The sequence below is a fragment of the Rhinopithecus roxellana genome, chromosome 20 (genome assembly GCF_007565055.1).
Source record: "Rhinopithecus roxellana isolate Shanxi Qingling chromosome 20, ASM756505v1, whole genome shotgun sequence".
NCBI classification, from domain to species: domain Eukaryota; kingdom Metazoa; phylum Chordata; class Mammalia; order Primates; family Cercopithecidae; genus Rhinopithecus; species Rhinopithecus roxellana.
The window spans coordinates 20285202-20301371 of NC_044568.1; the positions used below are offsets into that span (position 1 = coordinate 20285202).

Genomic DNA, 16170 nt, shown 5'->3' on the forward strand with positions numbered 1-16170 from the left:
AGTCCAATCCTAATTCCAAATCTGCAAGCTTCTGACTCAATGCTCTATGGGGCTGCCCTGTTTGGTTTGATAAAACCCAATCGATAATAATGATTTCTTCCCCACTTTAAAATAAAGCTGTATCTGTTGGTCACCTCATTCCAAAATCAAAGCCACTCTAACTGCAGGTCCAGAACTGAAAGAGGAAAAACAACACTGAATGTCACATCGTCATAGGTGCTAATAATCAAACCAGTCTCAACCTGAACACACTAAGTGACAGAACCCCAACCCTCCCGGCACAGCTGAGACCAGCTGCCCCCATCACACAGCCAGCCTCAGGTGATCACCACGGCTTCCCACAGGATAAGCAACTCGGCCCCAGCTCAGGGTGGCCACAGTCCGGTCCCAACCTCCTTCCTTTTGTCTAAAATTGACTACAAAAAGTCAAAGATAACCTCAAAAATCAAAGACCAAAATCGGCCACAACTGCCTCACCTCTGCAAACCACATGTCTATCTGTCTGTCACCCTTCTAGTCCTCTCTTTTCCTTTCACCTAGTCAATTTTAAAAACTTGACATATTTGCAGTTATAGACAGAAGTTTAAGGTCAACAGTTCTTGCTAAAGATTGTACATTGTGCCTTGAGTGTTTTTTCTTCTCATTTCCTTGCCTGAAATGACAGTGTGAACTGTCTAGTGCATTCCTACCACGCTCTAGTCTACACACTCTCACATTGAGATAAACAAAGGGCACATGCGGGAGGTGCGAGACCATCTACCTCATCAACAGGTCTGTCTGCAGCCTTCCTCCTCACTGAGCAACAAACATGGACTCGGGGTTAATAGTAATCTTTCTTTTTGGTTTGTTTGTTTTGTTTGTTTTTGTTTTTTAAGAGATGAGGTCTTGCTATGTCACCCAGGCTGGACTCAAACTCCTGTACTCAAGGGACCCTCCACCTCAGCCCCTGAGTAGCTGGAACTATCCAGGTTATAATATTAATAGCTTTAAGTTTTTAACAGTAATACCAGTGTGTGACTATTTACAAAAATGAATGCCAGTATATACGAATAGATGCTATATACGTGCATACATATGAGCATGTTTCCTGTAACGCTCCTGGTAGAAAAAAATCCGATATCTGAATGAGGCCACTGGGAATACCCTTGAGCACATGCACACCTTTGGCACACCATCTGCTTTCAAGGCACCCACGCCACAGCCAAGCAGGATGACCTCACTGTGGCCAGATGACACCCGCCCCACTCTGCTGGTGTGGACTGTGCCCCAGCCCTTCCCATACTACCAACCCTCCAGCCGTCTCCACCAGGGAAATCTAACCACCTTCTGTCCAGCCCCACTCAAATGCCACCTTGTTCGGGAAGCCATTCCTGGAAGAGCCTCAGCTCACACCTGTTTATACTTTTATACCGTGACACCACCGAGGTGACAGCACCCACCCCGGAGCAGACCACCCTCCCAGCACCTTACACGCAAGGCTGCCCACAGATGTGGGCGAAGCACTCCTGGCTGGCGTTCAGATTCTCCGGGTGCTAGAGGAAAGCCAAGTGCAGAGGCCTCTCTGGTCCCTGCCTCCACCTCCACCAAAGCAACTCCCCTCGGAATTACATTGATTGACATTCCGAAGAAGATCTTAACAGGAAAACAAAAAAGAATGCCCATGCCTTTAAGCCTGTACACACTAGATAATTCTGCTCAAAACTCTGAAACTTAAAGATGCAGAATTGTCCCACAGTTCTAACAGGAACCTCTCACAGGTCCTAGGCAAAAGCAGCCAAATCTGATCTACCCAGTGGGAAATTATCCGAAGCCAAGGACTATTGTTGGCTCACAAGCAGCACATGGCCCTGCCTTCGGCCTCATGATTCCTCAGAGGCAGGGAGCGTGTCAACCATCACCACCTAAGCCTCTGCAGATGAATTCTCACGTAATGAAACTTTTCAAACTCCATGCCCGCAAGTGCCTGTGGTTAGTCAAAGGTTCTCAGGACCTCAGTCAAAGGCTCTTTACTCTCACTGAAAACTGGTCATCACACCAGGCCTGGAAGAACAGAGAGAGACCCTCGCACTTATTACTCTAACCTTTTAGTTTGTTGAGAAGAAAACAAATCCAGAAAGGTTACAAAACTTCTCTGGGGTCACAGAGCTAGTTTCGTCATAAGGGCAGCAGACAGGCGTGCAGTAACTTCAGTAATGACTCCACAGGTAATGGGACAGCAAGTGACATTGATTTTCTTCTTTGTACTTCGCTGCTTTTTGTATGTGTTGCTTTTTATAATTTTGTATGCATTGCTTTTAGAATTAAAAGAACTCCTTGTTCATTTTTAAAATATCACAATCAGGCTGGGTGCAGTGGCTCACGCCTATAATCCCAGCACTTTGGGAGGCCGAGGTGAGTGGATTACCTGAGGTCAGGAGTTCGAGACCAGCCTGGCCAACATGGTGAAACCCCTGTCTCTACTGAAAATGCAAAAATTAGCCGGTCATGGTGGCAGGCGCCTGTAATCCCAGCTACTCGGGAAGCTGAGGCAGGAGAATCGCTTGAATCCAGGAGACAGAGGTTGCAGTGAGCCGAGATCACACCACTGTACTCCAGCCTGGCGACAGAGCAAAACTCTGTCTTAAATAAATAAATAAAGATATCACAATCAATCAACTGCAATGACAGGCCTGATGCAAGTCACAATTTTTGCATTCAGACAGGTAGAGTTAGCACAAGCCATGGCGACAGAGCAAAACTCTGTCTTAAATAAATAAATAAAGATATCACAATCAATCAACTGCAATGACAGGCCTGATGCAAGTCACAATTTTTGCATTCAGACAGGTAGAGTTAGCACAAGCCATGGTCGGTACACACCAAGTCAGATGATCCTAGAAGTCTTTCTTTTAAATAAAAATAAGGAGAAATTGGAAAGACATACACAACAACAATTTAAAAGCTGCTACAACCAGTACGATTATGGAAAATTTTTATTTCTTCTACTTTCTTGACTATCCTGTTAAACTGTATTAGTTGTATACTTTCGAGACGAGGAAAGTACTTTAAAGCCACAATGAATGCAAACATGCGTGGCACACCAAGGTGCCTGCAGCTGTGCACACCTTCTCCCGGGTCAGAGACTGCAGGCTTTGTACTGGGGCAGGCCAAGGAGCTCTGTGCACAGTAGGCTTTTAACAAATACTCAAGAAATCATAGTTCTCAGGCATTTAAGGAACAGAGATGGAATAAAATCAAGATTCGAAATTATTTCTCTAAGCTTTTTTTGGGCCACAGTCTACAAAGAGAGATTTATTGGGGAAGTAGGCTGTCAGAACTTTAATGGTTCTGAAATCACTGGAAATGATGTAACTGGAACACTTTTCTTTTACAAGATTAAGTGTATGTTTTCTAAAGACACTGTCATTTGCCCTCTAAACTAGAAACAGGGATTTGTAAAATAATGTGCAGTGATCATGTGGAAAACTAACCAACAGCACTCCCTGAAACGCTGCCTTCATGTTCCCCTGGGACTGCTCACCTCACCCCAAAACTATTTCTATTTCCCTCCCCTTTCAGACTACAACTAGTCTCCAAAGGTAGTTTTCTCGACTAACAGAGCAAACAGATCATAGGAACGGACATCAGACTTCCTTTTGAGATTTCTGGAAATTCTCTCTTCTGGAGGAAGAAATTGTCAGCATTTCGATTGGAACATTCCTGAAAGAATAACCAGGCAACCGAAACACTCAGTGACTTCACTGTGGTGGGTTTGTCACTTCAAACTTCACAGAACAGTAAAACACGTAATGCCACTTTATGGAAGAGGAAGAAGAAGAGGAAGAAGAGGAAGAAGAAGGGGGAGGAAGGAGGAGGAGGAAGGAGGAGGAGGAAGGAGGAGGAGGAAGGAGGAGGAGGAAGGAGGAGAAAGAAGGAGGAGGAAGGAGGAGGAGGAGGAAGGAGGAGAAGAAGGAGGAGGAGAAGGAGGAGGAGGAGGAGGAGGAGGAGGAGGAGGAGGAAGGAGAGGAAGGAAGGAGGAGGAGGAGGAGGAGGAGGAGGAGGAGGAAGGAGGAGGAGGAAGGAGGAAGGAGGAGGAGGAGGAAGGAGGAGGAAGGAGGAGGAGGAAGGAGGAGGAGGGAGGAGGAGGAGGGAGGAAGGAGGAAGGAGGAGGAAGGAGGAGGAGGGAGGAGGAGGAGGGAGGAGGAGGGAGGGAGGAGGAGGAGGAGGAGGAGGAGGAGGAGGGAGGAGGAGGAGGGAGGAGGAGGAAGGAGGAGGAGGAGGAGGGAGGAGGAGGAAGGAGGAAGGAGGAGGAGGAGGAGGAGGCAGGAGGACGGAGGAGGAGGAGGAGGAGGAGGAGGAGGAGGAAGGAGGAGGAGGAAGGAGGAGGAGGAGGGAGGAGGAGGAAGGAGGAGGAGGGAGGAGGAGGAGGGAGGAGGAGGAGGAGGAGGAGGAGGAGGAGGAGGAGGAGGAGGAGGAGGAGGGAGGAGGGAGGAGGGAGGAGGAGGAGGAAGAGGAGGAGGAGGAGGAGGAGGAGGAGGAGGAGGAGGAGGAGGAGGGAGGAGGAGGGAGGAGGAGGAGGAGGAGGAGGAGGAGGAGGAGGAGGAGGAGGAGGAGGAGGAGGAGGAGGAAGAAGAAGCGGAGGAAGAAGAAAGAAGAAGAAGAAATCTCTTTAAAACAGTAAGTGTGGACAAAGTGTTTTCACAGATGAAGAGATGAAGTTCCTGATATTTAGGGTTTCATTTCTCAAGGGTCTCCTTTAAACAAGTTTATGATTTCAAAGTAGACATGTGCCTTTAACATCATTTTTAAAAATTACCAGCCTTAGCAAAGGTGTAGAAAAAAACGTGTTCTCAAGCACTGTCAGTGGAAGAATTAGTAAAACATTTCTAGAGAACCTCTCAGTGTCTTAACAAAATTTTAAACACACGTAGCAATTTTACTTCTGGGAACTTCTCTATTTGCCAAGATACATATGCAAGGATCTTCCCTATAGGGTTGTGTATAAAGGAAAAATCAGACAGACTATGCCAGGAGCCCCATGGAAGGGAAAAGTCAACTGTGGAGGGGGCACCTGTGAATGAATTCTGTGGAGTTGCTAACAGAGCAGACTTACACACACAACATGGTAAGGGTCCACGACGCCGCACACAGGGGATTACACACACATCATGGTAAGGGTCCACGACGCCGCACACAGGGGATTACACACACAACATGGTAAGGGTCCACGACGCCGCACACAGGGGATTACACACACATCATGGTAAGGGTCCACGACGCCGCACACAGGGGATTACACACACAACATGGTAAGGGTCCACGACGCCGCACACAGGGGATTACACACACAACATGGTAAGGGTCCACGACGCCGCACACAGGGGATTACACACACAACATGGTAAGGGTCCATGATGCCGCACACAGGGATGGTGCAGGGGAGAGGGTGTAGAACACACACACACACCCAAGGAGCAGGAGCAGAGACAGCCCTCGAGACCAAGTGTCACAGGGGCCCCCTCCAGAAGGGACGTGGGGCTGAGGCTGCAGGGGCCAGGGAAGGGAGGGGCCGACAGTGTTCACATCTCTAGGATTCAAACTTTTCATATACAGCATGCATTACTTTGACTTCTGCTTAAAGAAAAGAAAATAACTGGAGCAGCTTTTGGTTTTTCAAGAATAATGAGAATAATATTTCACCTACTGTCCCACAGCTCTGTACCTGGGTGGTCAGGGCTCAGGTCTTCCACTGCAATCTGAACCACATCCGCCAGGTCGTGTTCAGACATCATCCAGAGCACAGGAGAGTGGCTGGTCAACACGCAAGAGTTCAACTCCAAGAGGGGCTGGCTTTTGGTCACCTACGAAACAGAAGCAAAGGAGGAGGAGAGGACATTAACCATCACCACATGTGAAATGATGAAAACCACGAGCCGTGCACATGTATGCAAAAGGCCGTGAATGTCTGTGGATTTTTACATGCAGGGTTCTTCTTGCCTCAAACCACCAAAAGGTTAGTTTCTTTGAAAATTAACAAATAGTTGAAAACGCCACCTGCTGCCTCATTCCTTAACCACTGGACAAGTCACCAGGGCCTCTCCATTTCCAGTGCGTTCCTCATGCCCTTCCAAAGCCACCTTCCCAACACTGGCTGGGAAACATCCTCTCCCTCAGCCCAAGTCTCCAGTGGGGCCTGACTGCCTACAGCAAACGTCCTGTCACTTCCTGCTCCCGTGGGGCCTCAGCCCTGCTACACTCACCACACCCCAGAAAGCAGCATCCCACCCACACCACACCACTGGTCTCCATGGTGATATACCATCTCTCCTCCCAAATCTCTCCCAACTGACCCCACTGGTCTCCATGGTGATACGTCATCTCTCCTCCCAAATCTCTCCCAACTGCACGCTTCCATCTAGACTATAACCCATACTCCGTTTCTGCTACCCCACAGGCCGGCGGAGTGGCAGCACCTCTGTTCTGCTTTCTTTCTGCTCTCAGGTTCTGTCCTGAACCCAAGCAGCATCGTGCCACCATGTCCAAGGGGGAACCATCTGTCCTGTCCACAACTGTGCTGTCCAGGGTGGGGCTATCCCCGAGCCTGGCACAGTGTCTGAAACACAGTCGGGGCTTTCCCCCAGCTCCTGTGACTCTGATTAGGCCTCAAGAGAACTTATTTTCCAAAGTAAAAATGAGGCTGCATCATTCAAACTATGGTCTATGGACACACAGATTCAAATATAGGACTCCAAATATATGATGTCGTTGAAATGAGGAATGAATGTGACCATATTTTTTTATCAGATTATACTTTATATTTTAATTATTGACACATAAATGGTATAAAGTAAACTGTCTTCCCTGAACTACACTATACACTTCTTAAGCGCAGAAACCCTGTGCCCAGCTCTGTACAGCACAGCTCCTTTCATCAGGAAGAGTCTGTTCACTGTCCCTAACCAAACCCCATTGCAGAAGGAAAAGTGGGGTTTTTAGGTCACACGGTTTCAACTCGAGTCTATTCACAACTTCTGTTAATGGATGAGTCCCAACAGGAATGAAATCACAAACGCAGGCCTCACTCGTGTCCTTAAATCCAATAAAAAATGCAATTTCTCCTCTCCTTTGTCTAGGTTTAAATTTTACAGCTTAAATGGCAACAGCTCTAGAATTTCTTTTTTCTTTTCTTTTCTTTTCTTTTTTTTTCTTTTTTTTTTTTGAGACGGAGTCTCGCTCTGTCACCCAGGCTGGAGTGCAGTGGCCAGATCTCAGCTCACTGCAAGCTCCGCCTCCCGGGTTCACGCCATTCTCCTGCCTCAGCCTCCCGAGTAGCTGGGACTACAGGCGCCGCCACCTCGCCCGGCTAGTTTTTTGTATTTTTAGTAGAGACGGGGTTTCACCGTGTTAGCCAGGATGGTTTCGATCTCCTGACCTCGTGATCCGCCCGTCTCGGCCTCCCAAAGTGCTGGGATTACAGGCTTGAGCCACCGCACCCGGCCTCTTTTTTTTTTTTTTTTTTTTTTTTTTTTTTTTTTTTTGAGATGGAGTTTTGTTTTTGTTGTCCAGGCTGGAGTGCAATGGCACGATCTCGGCTTACCACACAACCTCCGCCTCCTGGATTCAAGTGATTTGCCTGCCTCAGCTTCCTGAGTAGCTGTGATTACAGGCATGCACCACCACACCCAGCTAATTTTGTATTTTTAGCAGAGTCAGGGTTTCTCCATGTTGGTCAGGCTAGTCTTGAACTCCCGAGCTCAGGTGATCCACCTGCCTCGGCCTCCCAAGGTGCTGGGATTACAGGTGTGAGTCACTGTACCTGACCTCAGTTCTAGAATTTCTTGGGGATAACAATTCGTGGAAGAAGGAGCCAAGTGCTGTCTTAAATCTTCCTTTATTAGTAAAGGCAATTTTTTCACAAATGTGTGATCAAATACAAGATCTATAAAATAACAAAGGTATTGTTATTCCCACCTTATAACTTTACACAAGATTAGATGAACTGAGGAAACATAAATTAATTGTCCTTAACAAAAAAAAAAGAGCTGATGACAAATAACTGGAGGGGGAGACACAAAGCCTCAGAGGGACCAGCGCTGAACCTCTAAAAAGTCCAGCTGAGAAAGACGGAATGAGACAGATGTTTAATCTCCCTAAATCCTCCCATACAGACACACAGAGCTCCAAGGATAGCAAAACCAAAATCCAGGTCAATACTGCCAACAGAACGAGGTTACAGGATATTCCTCAAGAACCCCAAACACAAGCAGATGGGGACATTGGAAGCCACAAGGTCAGCATGGCACACGGGCGTAGGACGGAGGAAGCAGAGGGAAGCAGGAGCCGGGCTGAGAGCAGCAGCTGTTGGATCCACCAGGAGACCCACACAGGGGCCTGCGGGGCTGACCCAGAGGCCCAAGTGTTCTGGACCCCAAGCCCTCTCAAAACTCATTATCCAAAGCTCCCTTTTAGGCCAAACACATTGAAAAGAAACGGCCTGGAATTGAATACAAAATGTGCAGGGCATGGAAACTAGAGACCAAGGAACATGAAAGCTAATGAAAGGTGGGAGGGGAGAATGGAGCCTAGGAGCTGAGAAAATAAGTTGCTGCATTTTTAAAACTTTCAAAAAACAACACAGGAAAGAACCCCAAAACACTGAAATTACAGAAACGATTCTAAACCAAGCCTCCGTTCTGAGCATTCAGAAAAGAAAAAGTCATATAAAAATGAGCAACAGAAAGTACTGAGGCCAAATATCATGCAAAAATAACATATTTCTTAAAAGAATAAGAAGCAAAATAACATCACTGCAGACAATGAAAACATTCTAGAAACATATGTCCCCCAAAAAGATGAAAACTAAAAAAAAAAAAAAAAAAAAAAAATCCTGATAATTCAAAACAAACTGAAATACATTAAACACATAACATACCATTAACCAGAAACCAGCATTAGAAAAACTCAGAAACAAGGTGCTAGAACTCAGAATATATTAGAAAGAAAAGAAAAAATAACTTCAGAAATGAAGCCTAAACTAGAAGAACCTTAGAACAAATAAACACAATGGTGCCTTAAGAAAAACAAAATGACAAAATTTTCAAGAATAAAAAAGAAGTGAAAGAGATGAAAAAAGCTCAAGAAAAAGTAGCACATAAGACAGGAAAAGAAGACCCAACACATGTATAATAGGAGATGCTAACGATGAAAACTGGCCAAGCACAGTGCCTCACGCCTGTAATCCCAATACTTTGGGAGGCTGAGGCAGGAGGATTATTTGAGGTCAGTAATTCAAGATCAGCCTGGACATGTACTGAGGCCCTGACTCTACAACATATTTTTTAAATTAACTAGGTACAATGGCACGTGCCTGTGGTCCCAGCTACTCAGGAGGCTAAGGCGGGAAAGTCACTTGAGTCTGGGAGGGCAAGGCTGACTCCACCCTGGACAACAGACCAAGACCCTGTCTCGAAAACAGGCGAAAACTAAGCAGTGAAATGGAATACTAAAAACTGTAATTCCAGAAAACTCTCCAGGAAACAGGAGGGAAGGCACTTGAAACTACGCATTAAAAGGATACACCGGCCGGGCGCGGTGGCTCAAGCCTGTAATTCCAGCACTTTGGGAGGCCGAGACGGGCGGATCACGAGGTCAGGAGATCGAGACCATCCTGGCTAACACTGTGAAACCCCGTCTCTACTAAAAAATACGAAAAACTAGCCAGGCGAGGTGGCGGGTGCCCGTAGTCCCAGCTACTCAGGAGGCTGAGCCAGAAGAACGGCGTAAACCCGGGAGGCGGACTTGCAGTGAGCAGAGATCGCGCCACTGCACTCCAGCCTGGGTGACAGAGCGAGACTCAGTCTCAAAAAAAAAAAAAAAAAAAAAAAGGATACACCACAACCTAGGGGAAAAAACAAAAACAGAATCACCAACACCAAGATCCAGCCCAACAAAACATTATTTAAAGAAAAATTCCTTTAGCCATTCAAGCAAAAGATTAGGTGACTTACAATGGAAAGAAAATTAGATTATCAAACTCCAACAGAAAAAAGAATTAACATATTTAAGACACACAAGGAAAGAAATGTGAGCCAAAAATTTTATATCCAGACAAAACTACTTTCAAGTATAAAGGCAGCATCCAGTCCTCAGAGGACAATATTCCCAAAATCCCCTCGTGAAGGCACTAGCAACAAACAAGCTTCGGAAAACCAAACCACTGGAGAGGCATCAGGAAGAGCGGCTAGCGGAGCGCCCTATCTCCAGACAGAACTGAGACAGAGGAGATGAAGGAGCGGTATGCAAGGCTATGTGCTAAACGCAGACACAAGGTAACTGCTTGAAACTGGGAGGAACTGGGAGTACATATAAAAAACAAATGTAACAACTTTCAAAAACTAACAAAAACCAATGTTACAATGTTCATTCAGTGGCCATACCAAAAGGTAGAGTTCTTTCTTTTTTTTTTTTTTTTTTTAGATAAGAGTCTCACTCTGTTGCCCAGGCTGGAGTGCAGTGGCAGGATCTCAGCTCAAGGAAACCTCTCCCGGGTTCAAGTGATTCTCCAGCCTCAGCCTCCCGAATAGCTGTGATTAAAGGTGCCCAACAGCACACCTGGCTACTTTTTGTATCTTAGTAGAGATGGGGTTTCACTATGTGGCCAGGGTGGTCTCAAACTCCCAACCTCAGGTGATCCGCCCACCTCAGCCTCCCAAAGTGCTGGGATGGGGATGACAGGCGTGAGTCACTGTGCCCGGCCGGTAGAGTTCTTTCTGAGAACACCTTGCCTTGTGTGCAATTCTGTCATCCCTGATGCCCTTGTGAACAAGGAAAGCAGACTATCAATAACGGTAACAACTTCACTGGATTGAAAGGGAAATATTTTTAAAATCATGAGCTCACAATATTATTAAGCCTTTAATTTTTTAATGGTAATAAAATCAAGCATTTATTCTGCCTTTCTATACAAATCATATCACTGAAAAACCAAATCATAAGCAACAGAATGTTTCTCTGTATAAAAGTATTCCAACAAAAGAACAGTCATCATTTTGCAATCCCTGATGAATCAAGAATCTAGGTAACAGAGGCAGCTGTTACCATCAGAAAAAGAAAAACACACACTACCCTGCCTTCATTAATGAAGAATTCAACACCATCTATGTGGGAGGTTCCCCTACCAAACTAACAAACAAAAATGCTCAATCTAATTAAGCTTCTAGAATCCTAATACTTCTAAGTGACAGGAAATACAGAGGCCAGAAGAACATGCTAAACTACACCACAGAAATGCAAATATGACAATCAAAATCAAAACTAGGAAACTCGGCCAGGCATGGTGGCTCACATCTGTCATGCCAGCACTTTGGGAGGTCAAGGCGGGTGGATCACCTGAGGTCAGGAGTTCAAGATCAGCCTGGCCAACATGGCGAAACCCTGTCTCTACTAAAAATACAAAAATTAGCAGGGCATGGTGGTACACGCCTGTAATCCCAGCTACTAGGGAGGCTGAGAAAGGAGAATTGCTTAAATCTAGGAGGCGGAGGTTGCAGTGAGCTGAGATCGCACCACTGCACTCCAGCCTGGGCAACACAGCGAGACTCCGTAAAAAAAAAAAAAAAAAAAAAAAATCAACCTAATCAAAAATAAGCATAACGAAATGAAAATGAAATTCCAGAAAAAGAAGTTATGTAAATTTAGTCAGGCCGGGCATGGTGGCTCACGCCTGTAATCCAGCACTGTGGGAGGCCAAGGTAGGCGGATCACGAGGTCAGGAGTTCGAGACCAGCCTGGCCAACATGGTGAAACCCCATCTCTACTAAAGATACAAAAAATTAGACGGGAGTGGCAGCGCGCACTTGTAGTCCTAGCTACTCGGGAGGCTGAGGCAGGAGAATCACTTGAACCGTGGAGGCGGAGGTTGCAGTGAGCTGAGATCGCACCACTGCACTCCAGACTGGGTAACAGGATGAGACTCCGTCTCAAAAAAGAAAAGAAAAAAAAAAGAAAGTCAATCTGTTGTGTAATTTTTTTAAAAAAATTTAAATAAGACACCATTTTTCACCAATCAGACTGGCAAAAACCACAAAGTATGATACACTTAGCCAGAGGATATCAGAAAACATGGCTGTTGCACTTCTGCTGGGGGTGTAGATGGTGCGACCTCTTTGAAGTGCAATAGCTATCAAAGCGCTAAATGGCCACAGCCCTTAACCTGGTCACGCCCCACACAGCATTCAGCACATACATCCACATACGTGTGCAAAGACCTACATCCAAAAAGCCATGACAGACACATACGTGTGCAAAGACCTACATCCAAAAAGCCACGACAGACACATACGTGTGCAAAGACCTACATCCAAAAAGCCACGACAGACACATACGTGTGCAAAGACCTACATCCAAAAAGCCACGACAGACACATACGTGTGCAAAGACCTACATCCAAAAAGCCACGACAGACACATACGTGTGCAAAGACCTACATCCCAAAAAGCCACGACAGACACATACGTGTGCAAAGACCTACATCCAAAAAGCCACGACAGACACATACGTGTGCAAAGACCTACATCCAAAAAGCCACGACAGACACATACGTGTGCAAAGACCTACATCCAAAAAGCCACGACAGACACATACGTGTGCAAAGACCTACATCCAAAAAGCCACGACAGACACATACGTGTGCAAAGACCTACATCCAAAAAGCCACGACAGACACATACGTGTGCAAAGACCTACATCCAAAAAGCCACGACAGACACATACGTGTGCAAAGACCTACATCCAAAAAGCCACGACAGACACATACGTGTGCAAAGACCTACATCCAAAAAGCCACGACAGACACATACGTGTGCAAAGACCTACATCCAAAAAGCCACGACAGACACATACGTGTGCAAAGACCTACATCCAAAAAGCCACGACAGACACATACGTGTGCAAAGACCTACATCCAAAAAGCCACGACAGACACATACGTGTGCAAAGACCTACATCCAAAAAGCCACGACAGACACATACGTGTGCAAAGACCTACATCCAAAAAGCCACGACAGACACATACGTGTGCAAAGACCTACATCCAAAAAGCCACGACAGACACATACGTGTGCAAAGACCTACATCCAAAAAGCCATGACAGACACATACGTGTGCAAAGACCTACATCCAAAAAGCCATGACAGACACATACGTGTGCAAAGACCTACATCCAAAAAGCCATGACAGACACATACGTGTGCAAAGACCTACATCCAAAAAGCCATGACAGACACATACGTGTGCAAAGACCTACATCCAAAAAGCCATGACAGACACATACGTGTGCAAAGACCTACATCCAAAAAGCCATGACAGACACATACGTGTGCAAAGACCTACATCCAAAAAGCCATGACAGACACATACGTGTGCAAAGACCTACATCCAAAAAGCCATGACAGACACATACGTGTGCAAAGACCTACATCCAAAAAGCCATGACAGACACATACGTGTGCAAAGACCTACATCCAAAAAGCCATGACAGACACATACGTGTGCAAAGACCTACATCCAAAAAGCCATGACAGACACATACGTGTGCAAAGACCTACATCCAAAAAGCCATGACAGACACATACGTGTGCAAAGACCTACATCCAAAAAGCCATGACAGAACAACTTAAGGCATTGTTTTTAGCAGCAAAAGAATGGATGTCAGCATTGCACAGCTAAGGAGGAACATACCACGCACATCTTCAGGTGTCAACAAGAGCCCCTGAGAAGTGGCTCCCAAGGTGCAGGATCCTGTGAATATCAACAGGGCAGGGCAGTGTGGACGAGGGCAGTGCAGATGACATGCTTTATTTTTAAGAAGTATGTTAGATATGCACAGAGTATTTCTGGGTTAAGATATACAAGACCAACAACAGCCTGGGACATGGGTGAAAGGAAATTATTTTTCACTTTTCATCCTTTAATAATGTTTCCATTTTTATCATGTGCATTTATTACCTTTTCAAAAAGAAAAAGAAGTATACTTCTAAAAAAGGATCGGACAGGAAAATATACAGATCTAAGCTGTGGGGGTAGGGTCCATTCCAACTCCACCTACGCACGCTCACGTTCTTCAAACACTGGTGCTAAGATCAACACTGGGGTCGTGCTCAGCCTTCGGAGCTGCTCCAGGGAAGCAGAAGCCGCACGGCCTGACTGAGGTGCCCTGGCAGGCGCAACTAGCGTGAAACTTATGTGGTGACGCTACACCTGTGTCCTCTGAAGAGGACCTTTCAGCTCAGAGTCGCTGGTAGTCAGCTTGAAGATCAAAGCTACATGTCACCAACACAGCTGCCTTTTTTCCAAATTAAGAACCAGAAGCAAAGATTATTAAAGGGATAAAACTAAACCTTTTTTTTTTTTTTTTTTTTGAGACAGAATTTCACTCTTGTTGCCCAGGCTGGAGTGCAATGGCAAGATCTCGGCTCACCGCAACCTCCGCCTCCTGGGTTTAAGAAATTCTCCTGCCTCAGTCTCCCGAGTAGCTGGGATTACAGGCACGCGTCACCACGCCTGGCTAATTTTGTATTTTTAGTAGAGACGGGGTTTCACCACGTTGATCAGGCTGGTCTCGAACTCCCAGCCTCAGGTGAGTCGCCCACCTCGGCCTCCCAAAGTGCTGGGATTATAGGAATGAGCCGCCGTACCCAGCCAACTAAACTTCTTAATGAAACCAGTAGTCCTCAGTCAAAAACCACCCAACCAACCTTGGCATTGGTGCATTTAAAACATTTTGGGGTCACAGATTGCTTTCAGAACCTTAAAAAAAAAAAAAAAAAAAAACACTACAGAACCTTTTCGGGCCAGGTGTGCTGACTCACGCCTGTAATCCCAGCACTTTGGGAGGCCAAGGTGGGCAGATCACCTGAGGTCGTAGTTCAAGACCAGCCTGACCAACATGGTGAACCTATCTCTACTAAAAAAAAAAAAAAAAAAAAGAAAAAAAAAAGCCAGGCGCGGAGGCTCACACCTGTAATCCCAGCACTTTGGGGGACTCAGGCAGGCAGATCATGAGGTCAAGAGTTCAAGACCAGCCTGACCAACATGGTGAAACCCCGTCTCTACTAAAAACACAAAAATTAGCTGGGCGTGATGGCGCACTCCTGTAATCCCAGCTACTCGGGAGGCCAAGGCAGGAGAATCACTTGAACCCAGGAGGCAGACGGTGCAGTGAGCCGAGATCGTGCCCCTGCACTCCAGCCTCGTTGACAGAGCGAGATCTGTCTCAAAAAAACCAAAACAAAAACCAAAAAACAATAAAATTAAAATAAAATAAAATAAAATGTACAATTATATTATTATTGCCAGCCGAGTGCAGTGGCTCACATCTGTAATCCCAGCACTTTAGGAGGAGGAGGTGGGCGGATCACCTGAGGTCGGAGTTGGAGAGCAGCCTGGCTAACAGTGAAACCCCATCTCTACTTAAAATACAAAAAAAAAAAGAACCTTTTCCAGGAAAAAGTACAGACAAAACTTTGCAGTTTCAGAGGCTCCCCTAATCCCAGAGACTCCTGGCTGCTGGTGCCAGTAACTGCTCTCCCCAGAGCGCATGGAAGAGCACTTGACATCTAGGTGTGCGGGGCATCAGACATGGGCTTCCCTTGCCAGCCTGTCCCACAGCAGGCTGCGACACAAGCCTGGAAGCGGCACACGGAAGCCCCCGGGAAACCTCCTTCAGGGGCCCTGGCCTCTGGCCTTGCCCCTTCTTCCTTGCTCCTCCTCCCACTGGTGCCAGGCACGGAAAGAGACAGCAGGAGCTGGCACCGAGGAGCAAAGCCCTGGAAGGAAGGAGCCCAGGCCTCTCCCATCCAGGGAGCTGCCACACAGGCCCAGGCTGTCTGCCTTGGACTTCCTCAAAGCACGGGAAACCAACCAACCACCTGGTTCAAAACAGGGTATTCTGGAGCCCACCACACGCAGCCAGACTAAAGCCAAGGATATGCCCTGAGGCACTTCCACAAACATTTGGCCCTGGGTCCCCAGAGTCCAGGTTAAAGTCCTGCCTCCCTTAAGGGGCTGGTGGAAATAGCTTTAAATGTCCAATTCAAGCTTTTTTCTAGTTTCTAAAAGCTCTGCAAGTAGCTTCAGAAACTACTCTGCATTCACCATAAAATCCTGAATCCTAACCTCTTCCAAATGAGGACA

The 16170-nt window shown here is 46.4% G+C and overlaps 1 protein-coding gene across 11 annotated transcripts in view; it reads right to left on the minus strand.

Annotated features, from left to right (window-relative positions):
* BANP (BTG3 associated nuclear protein) overlaps window positions 1-16170 on the minus strand; it is a 131968-nt gene that overhangs the window by 100670 nt on the left and 15128 nt on the right. For 6 of the 11 annotated variants that reach the window (XM_030924706.1, XM_030924702.1, XM_030924705.1 and 3 more), the window contains one exon: window positions 5684-5840. In XM_030924706.1, coding sequence (XP_030780566.1) covers window positions 5684-5771 — 88 coding nt within the window. In that variant the 5' untranslated portion in view covers window positions 5772-5840. Of the gene's footprint in view, window positions 1-5679; window positions 5841-16170 lie in introns of all 11 variants that reach the window. The other 5 variants (XM_030924708.1, XM_030924707.1, XM_030924704.1 and 2 more) reach the window with 2 other exon arrangements.